Source organism: Neodiprion fabricii, chromosome 5, assembly GCF_021155785.1.
Source record: "Neodiprion fabricii isolate iyNeoFabr1 chromosome 5, iyNeoFabr1.1, whole genome shotgun sequence".
In the NCBI taxonomy this organism is placed as follows: Eukaryota; Metazoa; Arthropoda; class Insecta; order Hymenoptera; family Diprionidae; genus Neodiprion; species Neodiprion fabricii.
Window position 1 is genome coordinate 26986258 of NC_060243.1, and position 15645 is coordinate 27001902.

Below are 15645 nucleotides of genomic sequence, written 5' to 3' on the forward strand. Positions count from 1 at the left end.
AATTTTGACGGGTCTTGGTTCGTCAGAAAGTGACTTTGAAAGTAGGCAACGAGTGTAGTTCGACCCTAAACTTGTTGCACAACTCCTGTATTTAATGTGGTTTTTTTTTTTTTTTTTTTTTACCCTTTGGCTGAAAATTTGGTTGGCTTGACTCGATTCTCGGCTGTTCCAACGCTGTATGAATTTGTGGTGTAAAAATTGAGAATGGAAGAGAAATCGATCTCAGAGACTAGATGTTTTAAAAGCTTGTCTAAACAAAACTGAACTGGAACAGCCGATCGCTGATTGTAATCGGTCTCTGCCTGGTATATGTAACGAGCAGAAGGTGTTTTTTTTTTTTTTTTATAAAGTAAAAATCACATAGCCTTGTCAAGCAATTGCTGCTCCTTAGTTTAGCCATTAGTGTTGTCCTGAGATTAGATGACCAGGTGAAGAAGCCCGAGGATCGAACTGCATCGGCGCCCATTGGCGAGGATCGGGAATCTTCGACGGTCGATTCGCCAGGTCATGAATTTATATCAGACACAATGAGGGCCTCCGATACGGATATTCGAGAGGTCAGAGAGGGGATGAAGAAACTGGGAATGCAGCCGCCTAAAGGTCAGTAAAGTAGAATCTCGCAGAACGGTCGAAGAGCAAAGACACGATTTTTTGCAGCGGTAATTTCCCCCTGTTTTCGCCGAGCGAAGAAGATGTCGATGGTTTGTTGCGATTGTAAAAAACGATCGGATTGCGATCGATGCATGCTGCCAATTCGTTTGTCTATCGTCGTCGTGTTCCTTCGTTGTGAATAACGGATGCTTTTAAATCGCACGTCTGTCCTCTCTGCGTCAAGTTTAATGCTTTACTACAATCATCTTCACCAACATTCATCTGTGTGTACAATCATCGCCTCGTTGTTTTTCCATTTATATTCGTCGACGCGTACCGTAGAATAAACTCTGTTATCGCACTGTAGATTTTATGATATCTTACTGTCCTAAGTCTCTCCGTATTAGCAATGACTTTCATCACCGATTATCATGTACACTGTACTGTGTCTCGCAACTGTGGAAATTTCGTTTAAAATTGTTTCAAAATATCCAAATTATGAATATCGCGTTTCAAACTATCGTATTAAAACTAAAACAACAGTTTTATTACTTGCAATGGATCTAAAAAATACTCGATTTCGTTGTAAACTAATGATAGATTTTGCGCCGTCACGAACTCTCGACAATTCAATACGAAATTTCTCATGCAATGTGAGCTGTTTGTTTTTTTTTTTTTTTTTTTTGTTAAATGATCAATCGTTGAATCGATCAATTAAAAAAAAAAAAAAAAAAAAAAACACTCTGAACAGAAAACGGAAGAAAAGAATGACAAATCTAAAGATATTGTTTTCATTCTATTTTGTCAACAGCCTAAGAAGAGGAGTGTTAACCAGTATATACCCATTACTCAAGCCCCCACGACTTGACAAATTGGTCATAGAAATGAATATTTTTACCTACCGTATGAAATTTTTATTTCTTTAATTCCGTTTTAATCTCGATTCTTTTTTTGTTTTTTTTTTCTCTTCTCGTTTGTACTTCTTTCTTCACGTTGTCATCATTGCCCCGGTTTACAGTGCGTCTCGTTTCTTTTCCGTTACACGTTTCACCGTTCTCACATATTACACGATTGTTTACCTTATCACATCCCATCGCTTCGCCTATTTCTTTTCTGTCTTTCTTTTTTTCATTAATATATCATTTGAATAGTTATATTACAACATTGTTGCCGAATCGACGGTGTTGCATACGATGGTAGTATTACGACAAACATACGTGTATAATGAATCTTAATGAATACATCTAAATATACGTATGTGTATAAATAAAATATACATATATTTAATAGTCAGGCGGAGATGCGGTATTATAAAAAGCAAGTCCTAAAGTACCTAACTTGCGGTTTGTCGGGAACGTATATTGAACGATACACAATATACTTATACATACTATACCGTACAGTATAGTTAATAAATAACGCAAGATACTTATACGATAAACAATTATATGATTCAAGTATTACCATTGATAAAAAAATAATAATAATAATAATAATAATAATAATAATAATAATCCTAATAAGAATAATAAACAACAACAATACCAGTAATGATAATATTATTATTAATAACGATGACAACAATAATAACATTAATAATAATAATAATAATATTGAATAATAGTACTTACAATTGATTGATTGATTAATATCGAAAGTTTAGAAAACGCTAGTTGGCAAGGAGAGGATTAAACCGTTAGATATAAACCGTTAATTATAGTCTATCACTAATTGATTAATTAATTAATCAGCTAGTTAATTAATTAATTAATTTATCAATTTACTCGTAACAAATAATCGAGACACGGGAAAAAAGAATACAAGATGAAGATAATATATTTCACTATCTGTACGTCTGTCTGTCTGTCTGTCCGTCTGTCTGTCTGTCTGTCTGTTTCCCCATCTGTCTGTGTCTTCGTTGAAATGCCTCATTGTATGCACGCATGCATACAATGTATGACATATATGTATATACATCTGTACGTGTTCTCTTTTTCTCTCCGTACTCTCTGTGGTTATATAAGATTGAAATTTGACGATGAAAAAAGTAACGGGGAGGGGGAAAAAAAAACAAACAAAAAACAAAAAACAAAAAAAAAAAAAAAGCGACTACGATAAACAAATAGTTACAAAAAGATGAAAATCTTTTAAAGTTGTAAATCTAATGTAACGGAAGATTGAAGAGAGAATAAAAAATTGTGAAAAAAAAATTTAAATTAAATAAAATACGTGTAACAATGACGTAAAGAAGATAAGAAAAAAAACAAAAAACAAAAAAAAAAAAACAAACAAACAAAAAAGAATACTCTAATAGCTATACATAAATATGTGTACACGTGTATAGGGTACATAAATCAAATTCGTTGAATGACAATACGTGTTTAAAATGATAATTAATATCACGACTTGGAGATATATGTATAGGGAATTCTATTGGAATCGGATGGTATATTCTTTCAATGTGTCGTTTCTTATTTTTCTTTCTCCTTCGTCGAGATACAGCCAAAGGCGAACGGTGCATCGAAGTACACGGGCATCTCATTTGATGATCGATGCGATGTATAATTGACGGGATAGAAGTTAAACGTGCTTTCGCACTTTGTTCTGCTATACAAACGAATGCGTGCAATTGACGGCTACGACTCGGATACACTAGTCGTGAAATTGATACGGATACGGGCAGTCTAACTTGAGATACCTGTTATGCTTTTATGATGAATATATTTCCACGTATAAATACCCTGTATTATATACACAGCGTTAGGAATTTCAGTTTCCTACATGGGGAGGGGGGGGGGGGGAAGAAAAATACAGTACGTTAAAATAAACATTGATTTTTCATTACATTAAGGTAATGCAAAACTGTAAATTAACGGTATGTTTTGGTAATGAATAATTACCGTCTCTGATCGAGGTCGGTATTCATCGTCGGTTTGCACAATCGCGCCTTGAAGCATAATTAAGAAAGCAGACTCAAAAATGAGAACTGACGACGAATATCGGCCTTAATATAATACCATTTCTCATATAGATTTGCATCGCCTTAACATCGCGATGCATCGGACTCCATTCGGAACAGTAACAATTAACCCATCGTCAAACCGGGAAGTGAACTAATTATAACGCATCAAGCATCGCTCATAATCCCATCACCCCGATCTGCTTTTAATTCACGTTAAAAACTCTTTCACGCATTCGTCGACAATTTGTATTTTGCATCTAATGATCAAGTATGATCTCATTAAGAGCAATCGATCATGGAACTGCAAAATCCAAAATGCTACGTTGCTTTTCTCCTTTTCATCGCTTATTCGTTATTATACATTGTCCGTTGAGTTTTCTTTCTTTCTTTCTTTCTTATTTTTTTTTTCTCAACATTTCCTTGCCTTTTTTTTTTTGTATGTTTATTTTTTAATCCCGTGCCCGACGTTATTGAGTCAAAAGATCAGAGCATTGCGGAAGAGAGCCCGGAAATAAAGAAAGAAAAAAAAAAAAAAAAAACACAAAAACAAAAAACAAATCTTTGGATTCAAATACAATAAAAAAAAAAAAAATTCACCCAATGACCGGGGAATCTGCTAAAATCTACACGCTGCTTGTTGTGTGACTCTCCGCAGAAGAAGAATGGGAACGAGAATTGGAAGCGGAGCTTCGTGACTTCGAGGTCGTTCCTGGACAGGAGAAAACAACGAGGAGCGGAGGAACTGGATCTTTGAAAAATGGTACATTGGGGAAGGACGACTGGGAGGAACAAATCGACGAGTTGCTCGGCGAAGAGGATGATCTCAAGTGAACTGCCTAGTCGTCGACGAGGATCATCTCTGCCCAGTAAATTGACCTCGACGCTTCTTCACTTACCTTATTATTCCTTCATCCATTCATACGCAATAAATAAGAACGAGTGGTTTGGGAAAAAAAAACAAAAAACAAAAAAAAACAAAAGAAACAAAATAAAAAAGCAAAAACAACAAAATCAACCAACGAAAGAAAGAGAGAAAATAAGGAATGGAAGAAAGTAACGAATTATCGTTTTTCATACTTGTTTCACAAGTTAGGTTTCAGCTACGAGATACACATGCGGTTCATCGCGGTAAATGAAACGATATTATGCCCTCGCGATAGAAGGGCTCGATTTTGTCGCAACGGTGCTTTTCTCCAGGGGTGTAACTTCGTATCCACCCCCACCAATCCCATCCCCTTCCTCCCTCCTCCCTCCAGTTCCAGCCACCACCAACTACCATTCGAATGAAGATACGATAAATAAAAAATGCAGTCGCGTTTACGTCAGTCAACGATGAAAAAAAAATGACTCGTTCGTTAGTTCCATGAATAATCGATCATTGGTTTGAATTTCAACGTGAGAAACGCGAGTATATGGTAAGGAGAGTTTTCGGAAACGCTTGGTACTAATTAACGAGTATCGGTGCCTATTTGCTATTGATTTGAGCTAAGCGTATTTTTGAAAGCCAAGGATCAAATATGGCCTAAAATTGTATATTCACGTATTTATACATATATTCCCGGATGAATTACTTTGAATTACAGATAGTGTGTTTTGAAATCTCAAGAGACATTTGATGGAACTCTGTGAAAACTGTTGTAAAAATTTTGCTTACTTTTCTGAATGTTGATCATAGCGTGGGAACTTTTCTGTGCTCTTTAAATATTTCTCCAACGACGATGTTTCACAAATTTCTCTCGAATTTCACAAAGCGTCACGTATTATTCAACTCGCCCCTCGTTCATCCTTATCTGTATTCGAAGAAGCATCGATTAAATTTGAAACACACGAGTAATGAAATACGGAAGATGAAATGAAAATCAATGGCGATAATTTTCAATAACACCAGCAGCAGCACCCCCACCAAAGTATAATACCTGGTTATCTGTTTTCTTTGCAAAATGGTCCAGCGCAAGTTACCATGACGTTAATTTCTTTGCGCATTTAATCTCTGTATTCTTGAATTATAAGCGAGATCTGATCAGGTTTGCTAGCTCAATGTTATAACAAAAGAATGGTAATAACCGGCTGCTTTTTATTGCATTTGTGAAGTGGTGTCTGAATTCAGATCCAAGTTTCACTTTTTACTTTCCTATGTATAGCCTACAGTAGATATTAAATTGCCAATATTAAATTTGTCCAGTTAGTCGTTGGTCAAATGCGACCGATTGCGAGGCCTAAGCCTGGTTGAAAAGTTAGAAGTTTAAGAGTTGAAAAAACAAAATGAGATATTTAATTAATATATAAGCTGATTTCATTTAACGTTATATATATAACTATATGTATAACATTATTATATGTATATGCATTCTCAGCGAGAGATTTTGAAAATGTCTATAATAATTATCAGTTATGAAAAAAAATTAATTATATTGTACCTGTGTTGAATATAATAATAACAATAATAATAATAATATACACATACAGATTATTTGGTGAGTTTATTTACACGATAATTGTAGTTATAATCAATATTGTTATTAATCAATTTATTGATTTGTTGATTACCTTGAATTCGTTCGCAATTCAAATCATAGCAATATGTATGTACGTACTTATATCAATTTCGGATGAGATAGAAAATTATTGACTCCTTATATTATATATATATAATATATACGTACTGGTATAAATAATATTGAATCGATATTCATGATGAATGTTCTACGACGCAGAAAATTTGGAAGAAGTACATAAATTATAATTCTCACTCATAAATAATGAACATACACCCGATTATAATAATATATAAATTTAAATATTATACATATAAATATAAAAATACGAACATACATTATATATACATATATATATATATATGTATATCTAGTGAAACGCCTAGTCCGACGAAGATCTCTGCTAGTAATGTTCAACATATATATGCTGTTGATTCTATTGAAAGTATGATATATAATATATACCTATATTATATTATAAACTAATACAAATACGATACAAATTCAACCATTAAATATTTGAAAAAAATAAAGAAATTATTAAATAATACTTACATACATACCTAAATATATATATATAGAGCTACGATAATGTAATCACAGAGGTCGTGTACCTTGTGAAAAAAATATGAAAATCAATGAATCAGTTTTATTTCTGTTTTCATTCGCATACTTCACACGCTGTGTATTCAAATCTTGCATCTTGTTCAAACTAGGTGATTATTATTCAATCGAAGCTATTTTTATACTTCGATGCATTCCTTGATATCTACGGATTATTCTTAAATTTGTCGTTTCCGCATTTCACAAGAGAATATACTATTCATGAGGAAAATAAGTATGAAATAATTATTTTCACTTGTTACATCGCGTATACAATAATTTTGATTGTGTGGCGTCACCATGGATAATCTCCCATCAAGGTATGCACACTGCCCTATCCTTATCATAACGTTTAGTGGAAATTTGCTCTGACAATGAGACTCGCTGGCATACTGTCTTTTTTTTACTAACAATCCACGGGGAAAATTGTAAAAAATTTATAAAATCTTTGTACAGTAATCAATATTAAATTTCATTCACACGTAATTCTCATCATGCGACCGTAGCGTTTTGAACTGGCTACACTGTTTGCCTTGAGTGCGATTTCCCTAGTTTTCAACCAATAGCAACGGTGGAAACCTAGGGAAAACGTACGCGGCGCAGCCAGTCAAAATCCCTACTAATGTTTCTAATGGCGAATTTGGCTCGCAGAAAAAATGCGCACTGAATATATATTCCCGAGCCTTGAGCCAACGAAAAAGCTAGAAATCTGCATCGAGTGTGCATTTTTTCTGTAAATCGAATTCGCCATAAAATAACGCACATACAAGATGCTGAAACAAGCGTTGATTGAAGCCATTAAATCTCACCCTCACGGGAGTTTATTGTCACATTTTCAGGTATGTTTCTCAATTGAAATAATATTTCACGCAATTTGATGTTCATTAATGATGAGAATTTGATATTCTTTGTGAGCCTTGTGATTCCCGGGCTGGTAGCGCCATCTATCATGCCGCCTATGTTTGGATGGGGTAGCACACAAACAAAGCCTTAAAAAATACGTGTGTAAAGTGTCAGTTGAACGGGGTTGGAATTTGTGCATTTTATTTATTAAAAAGGAAAAAATCCCAACAATCAGTGAATGATATTGGCTCCAAACCCTCTGACCAGGATTGAATGCGAAGGCACGTGAATTACATATGACTAAAAAGTGAGTAAAGAAGAAAATACCACGAATTACCTGTGCGGCGTTTCTCGCCGAAACCTGCAGCGTCGTTGTGCATGTATGCGTATATCATTAAATCACATCAAACAGTTTGGTTAAAAACTTTTCTACGCACGATAAACCGAGTCTAGGATGTTTCAGTCGCGTAATTGGTGCGTGATTCGTTTGTATAGTTGTTTATCATTCAAGTAAACAAGTATACACCTTCCCCTTACAATTGTTGACAGAGAATAAATTCATTCTCTTTTTAATAACAAGGATTAAAAATGCGTCATGTATAACCTTCCTTATCAACTATCAGCTCTATTTTTTTCGCTAAAAATAATAAATACAACATGGCGGTGTTAACGCAAGTCGATCTCGAACCTAACCTCTAAAAAACTTAACCAATTTCTCTTATTGTTATTTGTTGACAAATTTCAAGCCGATTTCAATATAAGACTAATTATTCATTACAGATTTTTGGGAAGATGTACGATGGAATAATCTTACCGAAGCTTCCCGCTAATGAGGCTTGAGTCATTGTTAAAATACACATCAAAGTGCAAAACAGAAACCGTGCGAAATCATAATCATGGAGCAAGACACAGAAGCTGTCTCAGCGACTGACGACTCGATTGCTCCTAGTTCTACGGAAGTTCAACCAGCAGCTGAGGCACATGTAATGGATGAAAATGCCGAAACACACGAAAAAGATGGTCTTACAGGCTTAGAAACAACTCTAGCAGTGGTTGATGATAAAAACGAAAACCCTGTACCCCCTAAAAGCTGTGAGACAAATCTAGAAGATACTCCTAAATCTGATGCAGATACCGCGTCTGTTCCTAAGCTGGTTGACTCAATAGAAGACAATAGAGTGATTAAGTCATCTACTGTAACTGACCTAGCGTTCCACAAGAATGTTGAATCTAACGAAAATTCCCTTAGCTTAAATCCTCTTGACTCGGACTGGAAAGATACAGATGTATCTATGACAAGTGTGAGTGAAAATCCAACCTCTGAGGCAGAAGAATCTACTATAGTTTGCAAATCTCCAAATTTAGAAAAACCATCAAAGCCAGAGAAGAGAAACTTGGACACAGTAGAGGAGAGTTCAAAACTACAGTCTCCTGAAAAATCAGATAATCCTGACGTAGAAAATGCTTTAGATACTTTTGCTGACGACACAGCGATGGATGAAAAACCTGACTCCAAAAAGTGTATGGACAATATAGAGGATAGTTCAAAACCTCCATCCCCGCAAAAATCTGACCATTCTGATGTAGAAAAGGTTTTAGATACTTGTGCTGATGATCCAGAGATGGAAAAAGAACCTAATTCTGAAAAGTGTGTAGAGGTAGATATAACAAAACAAAAGGTATCTGAGCCTGATGAATCACTTTGGAATTTGAAAGTTGGCGGGGGTGTCGAGGCTGAGAAAAAACCTGAAGCTAGTGAAAGTGCTGTGGAATATGATACAAAAAAATTTGACTCGTTAAATTCAGAATCTAGTCTCGATGGCCAGGAGAAAGATGCACTGGTAGAAAAGAATGTGTCTGTCATAGAGCCTGAGAATACAGAGTTTGTGCAAATATCGCAAGAGGATAAGCACGACGAGTCTCACATAGAAAATCAGTCCATAGATAATGCGGAAGATCCATTCGGCGGTGACAATGAGAACTCGGAACATCCAGACGACGATCATATGGTGGCTGATAATCTTGATGGGGAAATTGCTGACCTTCAGAAGCTTGGAGACCAGGCTGATAACCTCCAGGATGTAGTTAAAGCTAAGGACAACTTTCAGCCAGACAAATCTAAAGATGATTTGAGCAATGAAATGCTGAGTAAAGCTGACAGTGGTGACTCTGTGGCAGATGTTATTTCCGATAAAACTGTTGACGAAATTGTAAAAGTGCAGAAGTTAGTTACGACTCCTTCGATTGAGAATGAGGATAAATCGGAGGAGAACAACAAAGAGGCTGTTGAAGAACGAGATACTGGAGAAGCAGCTGAAAGAAAAGAAAGCCCCGGAGATGATGAGATCCAAAAAGATGGTAAAGAAGGAGAGAAACTTTTGGCTAAGGCGAGCCTTCCACCTTTAGGGGCCGAAGACATATCATCTGATGTTCTTCCTGGGCAGGATGATGAACTATGTATTATTCCTGATAGTATGAAGGTTATTTTGCCTGGAGGAACAGCAGAGAAGACTAGCGAAGGCGTAGAGAGTCAGAAAAAGCCGGAGGAAGAATCGGTAGAGAACAATGCGGTAGATTCGGAAAAAATTATGGATGACGATCAAAGTCTGACTATTGTGAAAAAACCGGTTGTAACCAAGGCGATATCTGGACAGTTGGTTCCAAAGAAGGGAAGAATTGTGACCGTTAAGTCGAAGGGTGGCACACCTTCTTCTGCTGATGTTATAAACCTAGATGACGATCCACAAAATTCAGAGTCTGAGGGAAGTAAGCAGAAAGAGAAGTGTAAACAATGCAATAAAGAGCAGTCGTGCAAAATAAAGGTGAAGATAGGCACAGAGTGCTTCAATGTTTGCTCAAAGGAATGTAGGAATTCATTTAAGGCAGCTAATAACAAAGCAACCGATATTCCGAGCGATGGAGTTAACTCAAAACGGGAAAAGAGATGCGCAGGGTGTCTCTTGATCGTCGATGCGAATGACGAGAAAAATCTTTCCTGGGAGACAATGGAATTCTGCAATGAGGAATGCCTGGGCAAATTCCAAACCAAATACGGAAGCTATTGTAGGAATTGCAATGGCTCCGTCCAGGCGGTCAGCCTAGGAAAGTACTGTGTACGCTTTGGGTATGACGTCAGGCAGTTCTGCTGCTCAACATGCTTAGAGGAATTCAAAAAAGGATTAAAGGTATGCAGCTACTGTCAGAAGGATATCAGTTCTGGTACAGAAGGATTTTTAGCTCCTGTGGGGGATAAAGGACAGTTTAAAGACTTCTGTACTCAGGATTGCATGGAAAAATATTCCAGAATGAGCTCCAGTGAACCTCCAGCATCAGTGAAAAAGTCTTGCAGTGTTTGCCAACTGGTGAGATTTACTTTTTACCATTCATAGTCTAGTCGAGGTCAACAACAAGTCCCCAGAATGTAGATCTGTTCTGAAGAGAGCAACTTTAGATTTGCTTACTTGGTTGGAAGAGTATAGATTGACTTTTGCTCTTCGATCAAGTCCTACATCTTCAGAGATGAAAAAGACACGTACTTTGTTACATGTATATGTATATTTATAACCCTCTTCACTACTTTTTTGTAGGAAAAAATTGTCCACTGCGAAGTACAAATTGATGGAGGGACTCCAGCAGCCATATGCAGTGATCCTTGTTTTGCAGCATTTAAATTTGTGAACAAGGTTGACCCAGATCAATGTTCGACGTGTAAAAAATTCTTCCAGTTGTTGAGTAAAAAGAATTTTGTTGTCTTCTATGAAGGAGAGGCGCACATGTTCTGTAACAAGACATGCCTCAACGTTTTCATAATAACTAACAGAAAAATTGTACCGTGCAATTGGTGCAAAGTTAAGAAGTACAATTTCGATATGATAAAGAAGGAACTTAAATCTGGACAAGTAATGATGATGTGCAGTTTGAATTGTCTCACCCTTTATCAAGTAAGTAGACCAAAGATTTTCTCAATTGAAACCTAATACCGAACAAATTTTGTAGACGAATTTGAAATTTAATCAAACTAAATTCTGCAAACCGTGTTTACTTTTCAGGTTTCCATTAACGCTGTATCCGCAAGGAGAATAAACTGTGACTTTTGTAAAGAGTTTTCACAAGCTCAATACCATCTCACGATGTCAGACGCAACAATACGAAATTTCTGCTCCTACAAATGCGTGATGAACTTTCAAAGCCAGTACACGAAATCTCCGATCACCATTCCATCCAGTGACGATCCGGTACCAACTGGAAATCCTAAAAGATCAATCGCCCAGCAGCGATCGGTTGTACAACCTAGTCAAAAGCAGCCACCTGACCTCCAGACCAAAAGCTTGCCAATTATTTCCTCTGTTACAAGTCTTGCCTCAATTGCAAACGGGCAAACTTGCAGCCCGACTACACAGCAGAACCAGACCAACAATATAGGCACAAATGTCTCTGTCCAGAGTCAGCCACCTCAAGTCCTTTACACGCAACAAATCATAAGTAGACCTGCTAGTCCAACAAAGGTCCACAACAAAGTAACCCAATGCAAGCCGCTGATGCACACAAAGGGCGTTTCTGTCCGACCTCACCCCTGCACAAAGTCAACGCAAACCGATGACACACCACAGATTTTGATACCAATCCCTGTTCCTATTTACGTTCCGTTTCCGATGCACATGTACAGCATGCCATTTCCCGTACCTTTTCCATTTCCTCTACCCATTCCAGTTCCAATATTTATTCCCACTACTAGAAATAGCGCCAAAGGCATATTCAAGGAGATAAAGAGAATACAGGAGAAGATACCCGCAGATCCGTTTGAGGCAGAGCTACTGATGATGGCGGAAATGGTTGCAACTGAGAAAAAACGCAACGAGAGTGATTCAGATTCCGAGGACGATAACAGGTGCGTTTTTCTGATGTGCGCATTGCATGATTATTGAAGTTATGAAACAAAAAATTCTGCAACTTGGTTTCTACGTTCGTTTTATTTTAATATGAAAATCTTTATCCCCATAGAGACGACGTAGCCGATGTACCTGCCAACTCGACTAGCGATGGTTTCAGTCCTGACGGTGTAGATTCGAGCCATGCTTTTGGAGATGACATGCTTCAAATGGCATTAAAAATGGCTACTGGAGAGCTGGACGAGCCTGCAGTTGATCTTGAAGCTGCGTTGACCCCAAATACAATAACTGCTACACAGGCTCCTCCCCAGCAAGATTCTACAATAGACGGAGATGGTAAATAAGCAAAAATTATACGCTAAATCAATACGAGAAATGTCTTATTCAACCTTTATTTCTCCGTCCTGTAACAGTTCAACCTGAGAGACTGATAACTTCAACTCGCGGCCGGAAACGCATGGTTCCCTATAAACCACGCTCTACGCCAAGTAAACGTGGTAGAAGAGTGTCTGGGACAAACGATATACCCCTAATGCCTCCTCCGGAGCCGCAGCTGCCCCCGCAACCGAGAATCATGGAACCCATAGAAAAACCAGATGCCAACATGGCTCTAAAATATACTTTTGGAGTCAATGCTTGGAGGCAATGGGTAAGAGAACGAAGAATAAACATATATCTGGCAAAGGAATAAGAATTTGAAAATTTTCGAGAAGATTGTATTAGTTTTTTTAGTGTGAATTAGGGACCTTTGAAGTGTCTCTGACAGTAATTCGACAGTAAATAAGATTCTAAACTTTTTAAAGAAGTTCTTGCCACGTTGTTCTTAGAGAACTTTAACTTTGGTATTTTGTCACCAAGTTCTGCTCTTGCCTGTGCTGACTAGTCGTTTAAATAGATATTTTTGGGATTTTCAGGTGGTAGGCAAGAACGCTGAATTAGAGAAGCAAAGTACGCCTGCAAGGAGAGTGAAATTATTTAAAACTGATCTATTACAATTGACGGCTGATGAGTTAAATTACTCGTTATGTTTGTTTGTAAAAGAAGTGAGAAAACCGAACGGCGCGGAATACGCACCTGATACTATATACTATTTATGCCTAGGTAAAAAAATTTCTCATTTTAAACATAGCTTGCTTACAGTTCCCTTTCTTTACTTTTGACACCCTGTCTTCGTAGTTTTATTTACAATTTCCAATATGACTAAGGTTTGATGAATTTTCAGGTATACAACAATATCTATTTGAAAATAATCGAATAGACAACATATTTACCGATTCTTACTACGAAAAGTTCACAGAATGCTTGAACGACGTTGCTAAGAAATTCTCTGTGTTATACAATGACGCTCGTAAGTAATAATTTGGATTTGATGTATGAAATATTTGAAGAACTTATAAACTGAGTGGTCGATTAAATATTCCGAGAATAATCGACCTTTTATTTATAGGTAATTATCCCTTAGGTTTTTTCATTTTATTTACACTTCTTAATCTGTCTTATAGAATACATTGTAACTAGAGTCGAGGAGGAACATCTATGGGAAAGTAAACAGTTGGGAGCTCATTCCCCTCACGTACTACTTAGCACACTAATGTTCTTTAATACGAAGCACTTCAATCTGGTGGTAAGAAAGAGTTTAAAATTTATTCAGATCTCTTCGTTTAAACGGTTAACCGTTGAACGCGTTGCTGTAATGTGAGACTTTAAGAATTTGGTTTCCTCTCTTTTTCTCAAGTACGTCATATCTCTACTTCCAGACCGTAGATGAGCACATGCAGCTATCGTTTTCACACATAATGAAACACTGGAAGCGGAATCCTGCTGCTCAGCCTGCGGCAGTTGCCGGAAAAGCTCCCGGCTCGCGTAACGTCTTGTTACGTTTTTATCCCCCACAATCTGCCTTGGGTAAGATACATGTTTTGTCCCATCTAGAAAAATGCATTTATTTGTTTAGCACGTTGGTATTTATCATCCTTGTTTAAAAAATTTGTTTCACAGAAGCGAATTCAAGGAAGAAAAAGGTTTACGAGCAACAAGAAAACGAAGAAAATCCATTAAGATGTCCTGTCAAACTTTACGAGTTCTACTTATCAAAATGGTAAGATTTACTTTTTTTTCTACGATCGTTAGTTTTCGAATGTGGGAAGCAGAACAATCATATTGATATCACAAATTTAGTAGGATATTTGGAGACTATTGACATATAAGTAAAAGTCACACATTAATAGAAAATTCATAAACTTTTAGGGAGCAATTGTTCTATTAATTTTTTTTTTTTCATTATTCGTTTTTCTGTTGTTTTTTTTTTAGCCCAGAGAGCGTAAAAACCCGGAACGACGTGTTTTACTTGCTGCCAGAGAGAAGCTGCGTACCAGACAGTCCAGTGTGGTATTCAACGTCTGCTCTAGCAAAGGAGCACTTAATCAAGATGCTTTACCGGGTAAAGATGGTAAAAGAAATCAACGTGGCTTTGTTGACCAGTTAACTCTTCCAATTAAACATATTTTATTTTTATTAAAAAGCCAATAAAATAATATTTGTTTTCCATCGATATTAGTTCGAACTAGCTGCTGAAGACTTTTTGCATGTAGGATTTGTGTTTGTCCTCATCCACATCTTAACAATTGATAAGAGCAGTACGCCTAGGGATGCCGATTGAAAGATGTTATTCAAGATTATTAGAACCCAAAAACGAGATTCTTAATGTGTAAATTGTCGGATGCTAAAATTTTTGAAAGACAACAAATAGATTTGGAAAAAATTACGTTGCATCAAATTTTACTCGATAAAAAAATGGTTTCACAGATATTAAAAATTTCGAAAATTGTACAATGATCGTAGCGAAATTTTTTGACAAAATGACGCTAGATTCATAAAATTTTGTACAAAATAGAGTCATTAGTAAATAATTTGAAGTATATCAAATTTATCATCAGTTGGGTGCGATTAGATAGAAAAAAAAAGAAATGGAAATGAGAGGTCGTTTGTGACAAAACATGACGTGCAGATATGTATTTATTGTTATGAATTTTCACATCACTGTTGTTGTCCGCATTGTTCAGACCAGACATGCCAAGGATGACTTTGCATAATGCCTGTTGTAGTTTACTATTCGTACAACTTATTTACCCATTCACTATTATTCACCATCATTTTTTACCGTTTATGGTTTTAAGTCAAACTTAGTCTTTATAAAATAGAAGATATTATGTTACAAAATCTGCTATATTTTCACAACAGACTGCCATTCTGTTTTTGAAAG

The 15645-nt window shown here is 36.5% G+C and overlaps 2 protein-coding genes across 11 annotated transcripts in view; both read left to right on the plus strand.

Moving 5' to 3' along the window:
• The window catches only part of LOC124182997 (synapse-associated protein of 47 kDa), a 33024-nt gene extending 17427 nt beyond the window's left edge, over positions 1 to 15597 (plus strand). For 4 of the 7 annotated variants that reach the window (XM_046570900.1, XM_046570901.1, XM_046570902.1 and 1 more), the window contains 2 exons: positions 421 to 600; positions 4209 to 4602. In XM_046570900.1, coding sequence (XP_046426856.1) covers positions 421 to 600; positions 4209 to 4384 — 356 coding nt within the window. In that variant the 3' untranslated portion in view covers positions 4385 to 4602. Of the gene's footprint in view, positions 1 to 420; positions 601 to 1402; positions 4182 to 4208; positions 4603 to 7947; positions 7951 to 15569 lie in introns of those variants that run through there. The other 3 variants (XR_006870904.1, XM_046570904.1, XM_046570905.1) reach the window with 3 other exon arrangements.
• On the plus strand, positions 7275 to 15572 carry LOC124182994 (zinc finger MYM-type protein 4). 4 transcript variants are annotated; one of them, XM_046570887.1, is made up of 13 exons: positions 7275 to 7490; positions 7567 to 7801; positions 8275 to 10856; positions 11082 to 11435; positions 11544 to 12382; positions 12496 to 12719; positions 12797 to 13032; positions 13298 to 13484; positions 13606 to 13731; positions 13886 to 14007; positions 14141 to 14288; positions 14382 to 14481; positions 14694 to 15572. In XM_046570887.1, exons 3-13 carry the CDS (start codon positions 8391 to 8393, stop codon positions 14866 to 14868), a joined length of 4977 nt encoding a protein of 1658 aa, XP_046426843.1. In that variant the 5' UTR covers positions 7275 to 7490; positions 7567 to 7801; positions 8275 to 8390; the 3' UTR covers positions 14869 to 15572. The 4 variants fall into 4 exon arrangements, with proteins under 4 accessions (XP_046426843.1, XP_046426847.1, XP_046426846.1 ...); XM_046570891.1 differs by lacking the exon at positions 7567 to 7801; XM_046570890.1 differs by lacking the exons at positions 7275 to 7490; positions 7567 to 7801 and adding an exon at positions 7944 to 7968.
• Positions 15598 to 15645: the final 48 nt, after the last annotated feature.

Excerpts from the sequence above, each read along its gene's own strand:
- LOC124182994 (XM_046570887.1), top strand. The coding sequence starts at position 8,391 with ATGGAGCAAGACACAGAAGCTGTCTCAGCGACTGACGACTCGATTGCT. Across the intron at positions 12,383-12,495 it reads GATTCCGAGGACGATAACAG|AGACGACGTAGCCGATGTAC; the intron begins GTGCGTTTTTCT and ends TTATCCCCATAG. Across the intron at positions 12,720-12,796 it reads TTCTACAATAGACGGAGATG|TTCAACCTGAGAGACTGATA; the intron begins GTAAATAAGCAA and ends GTCCTGTAACAG.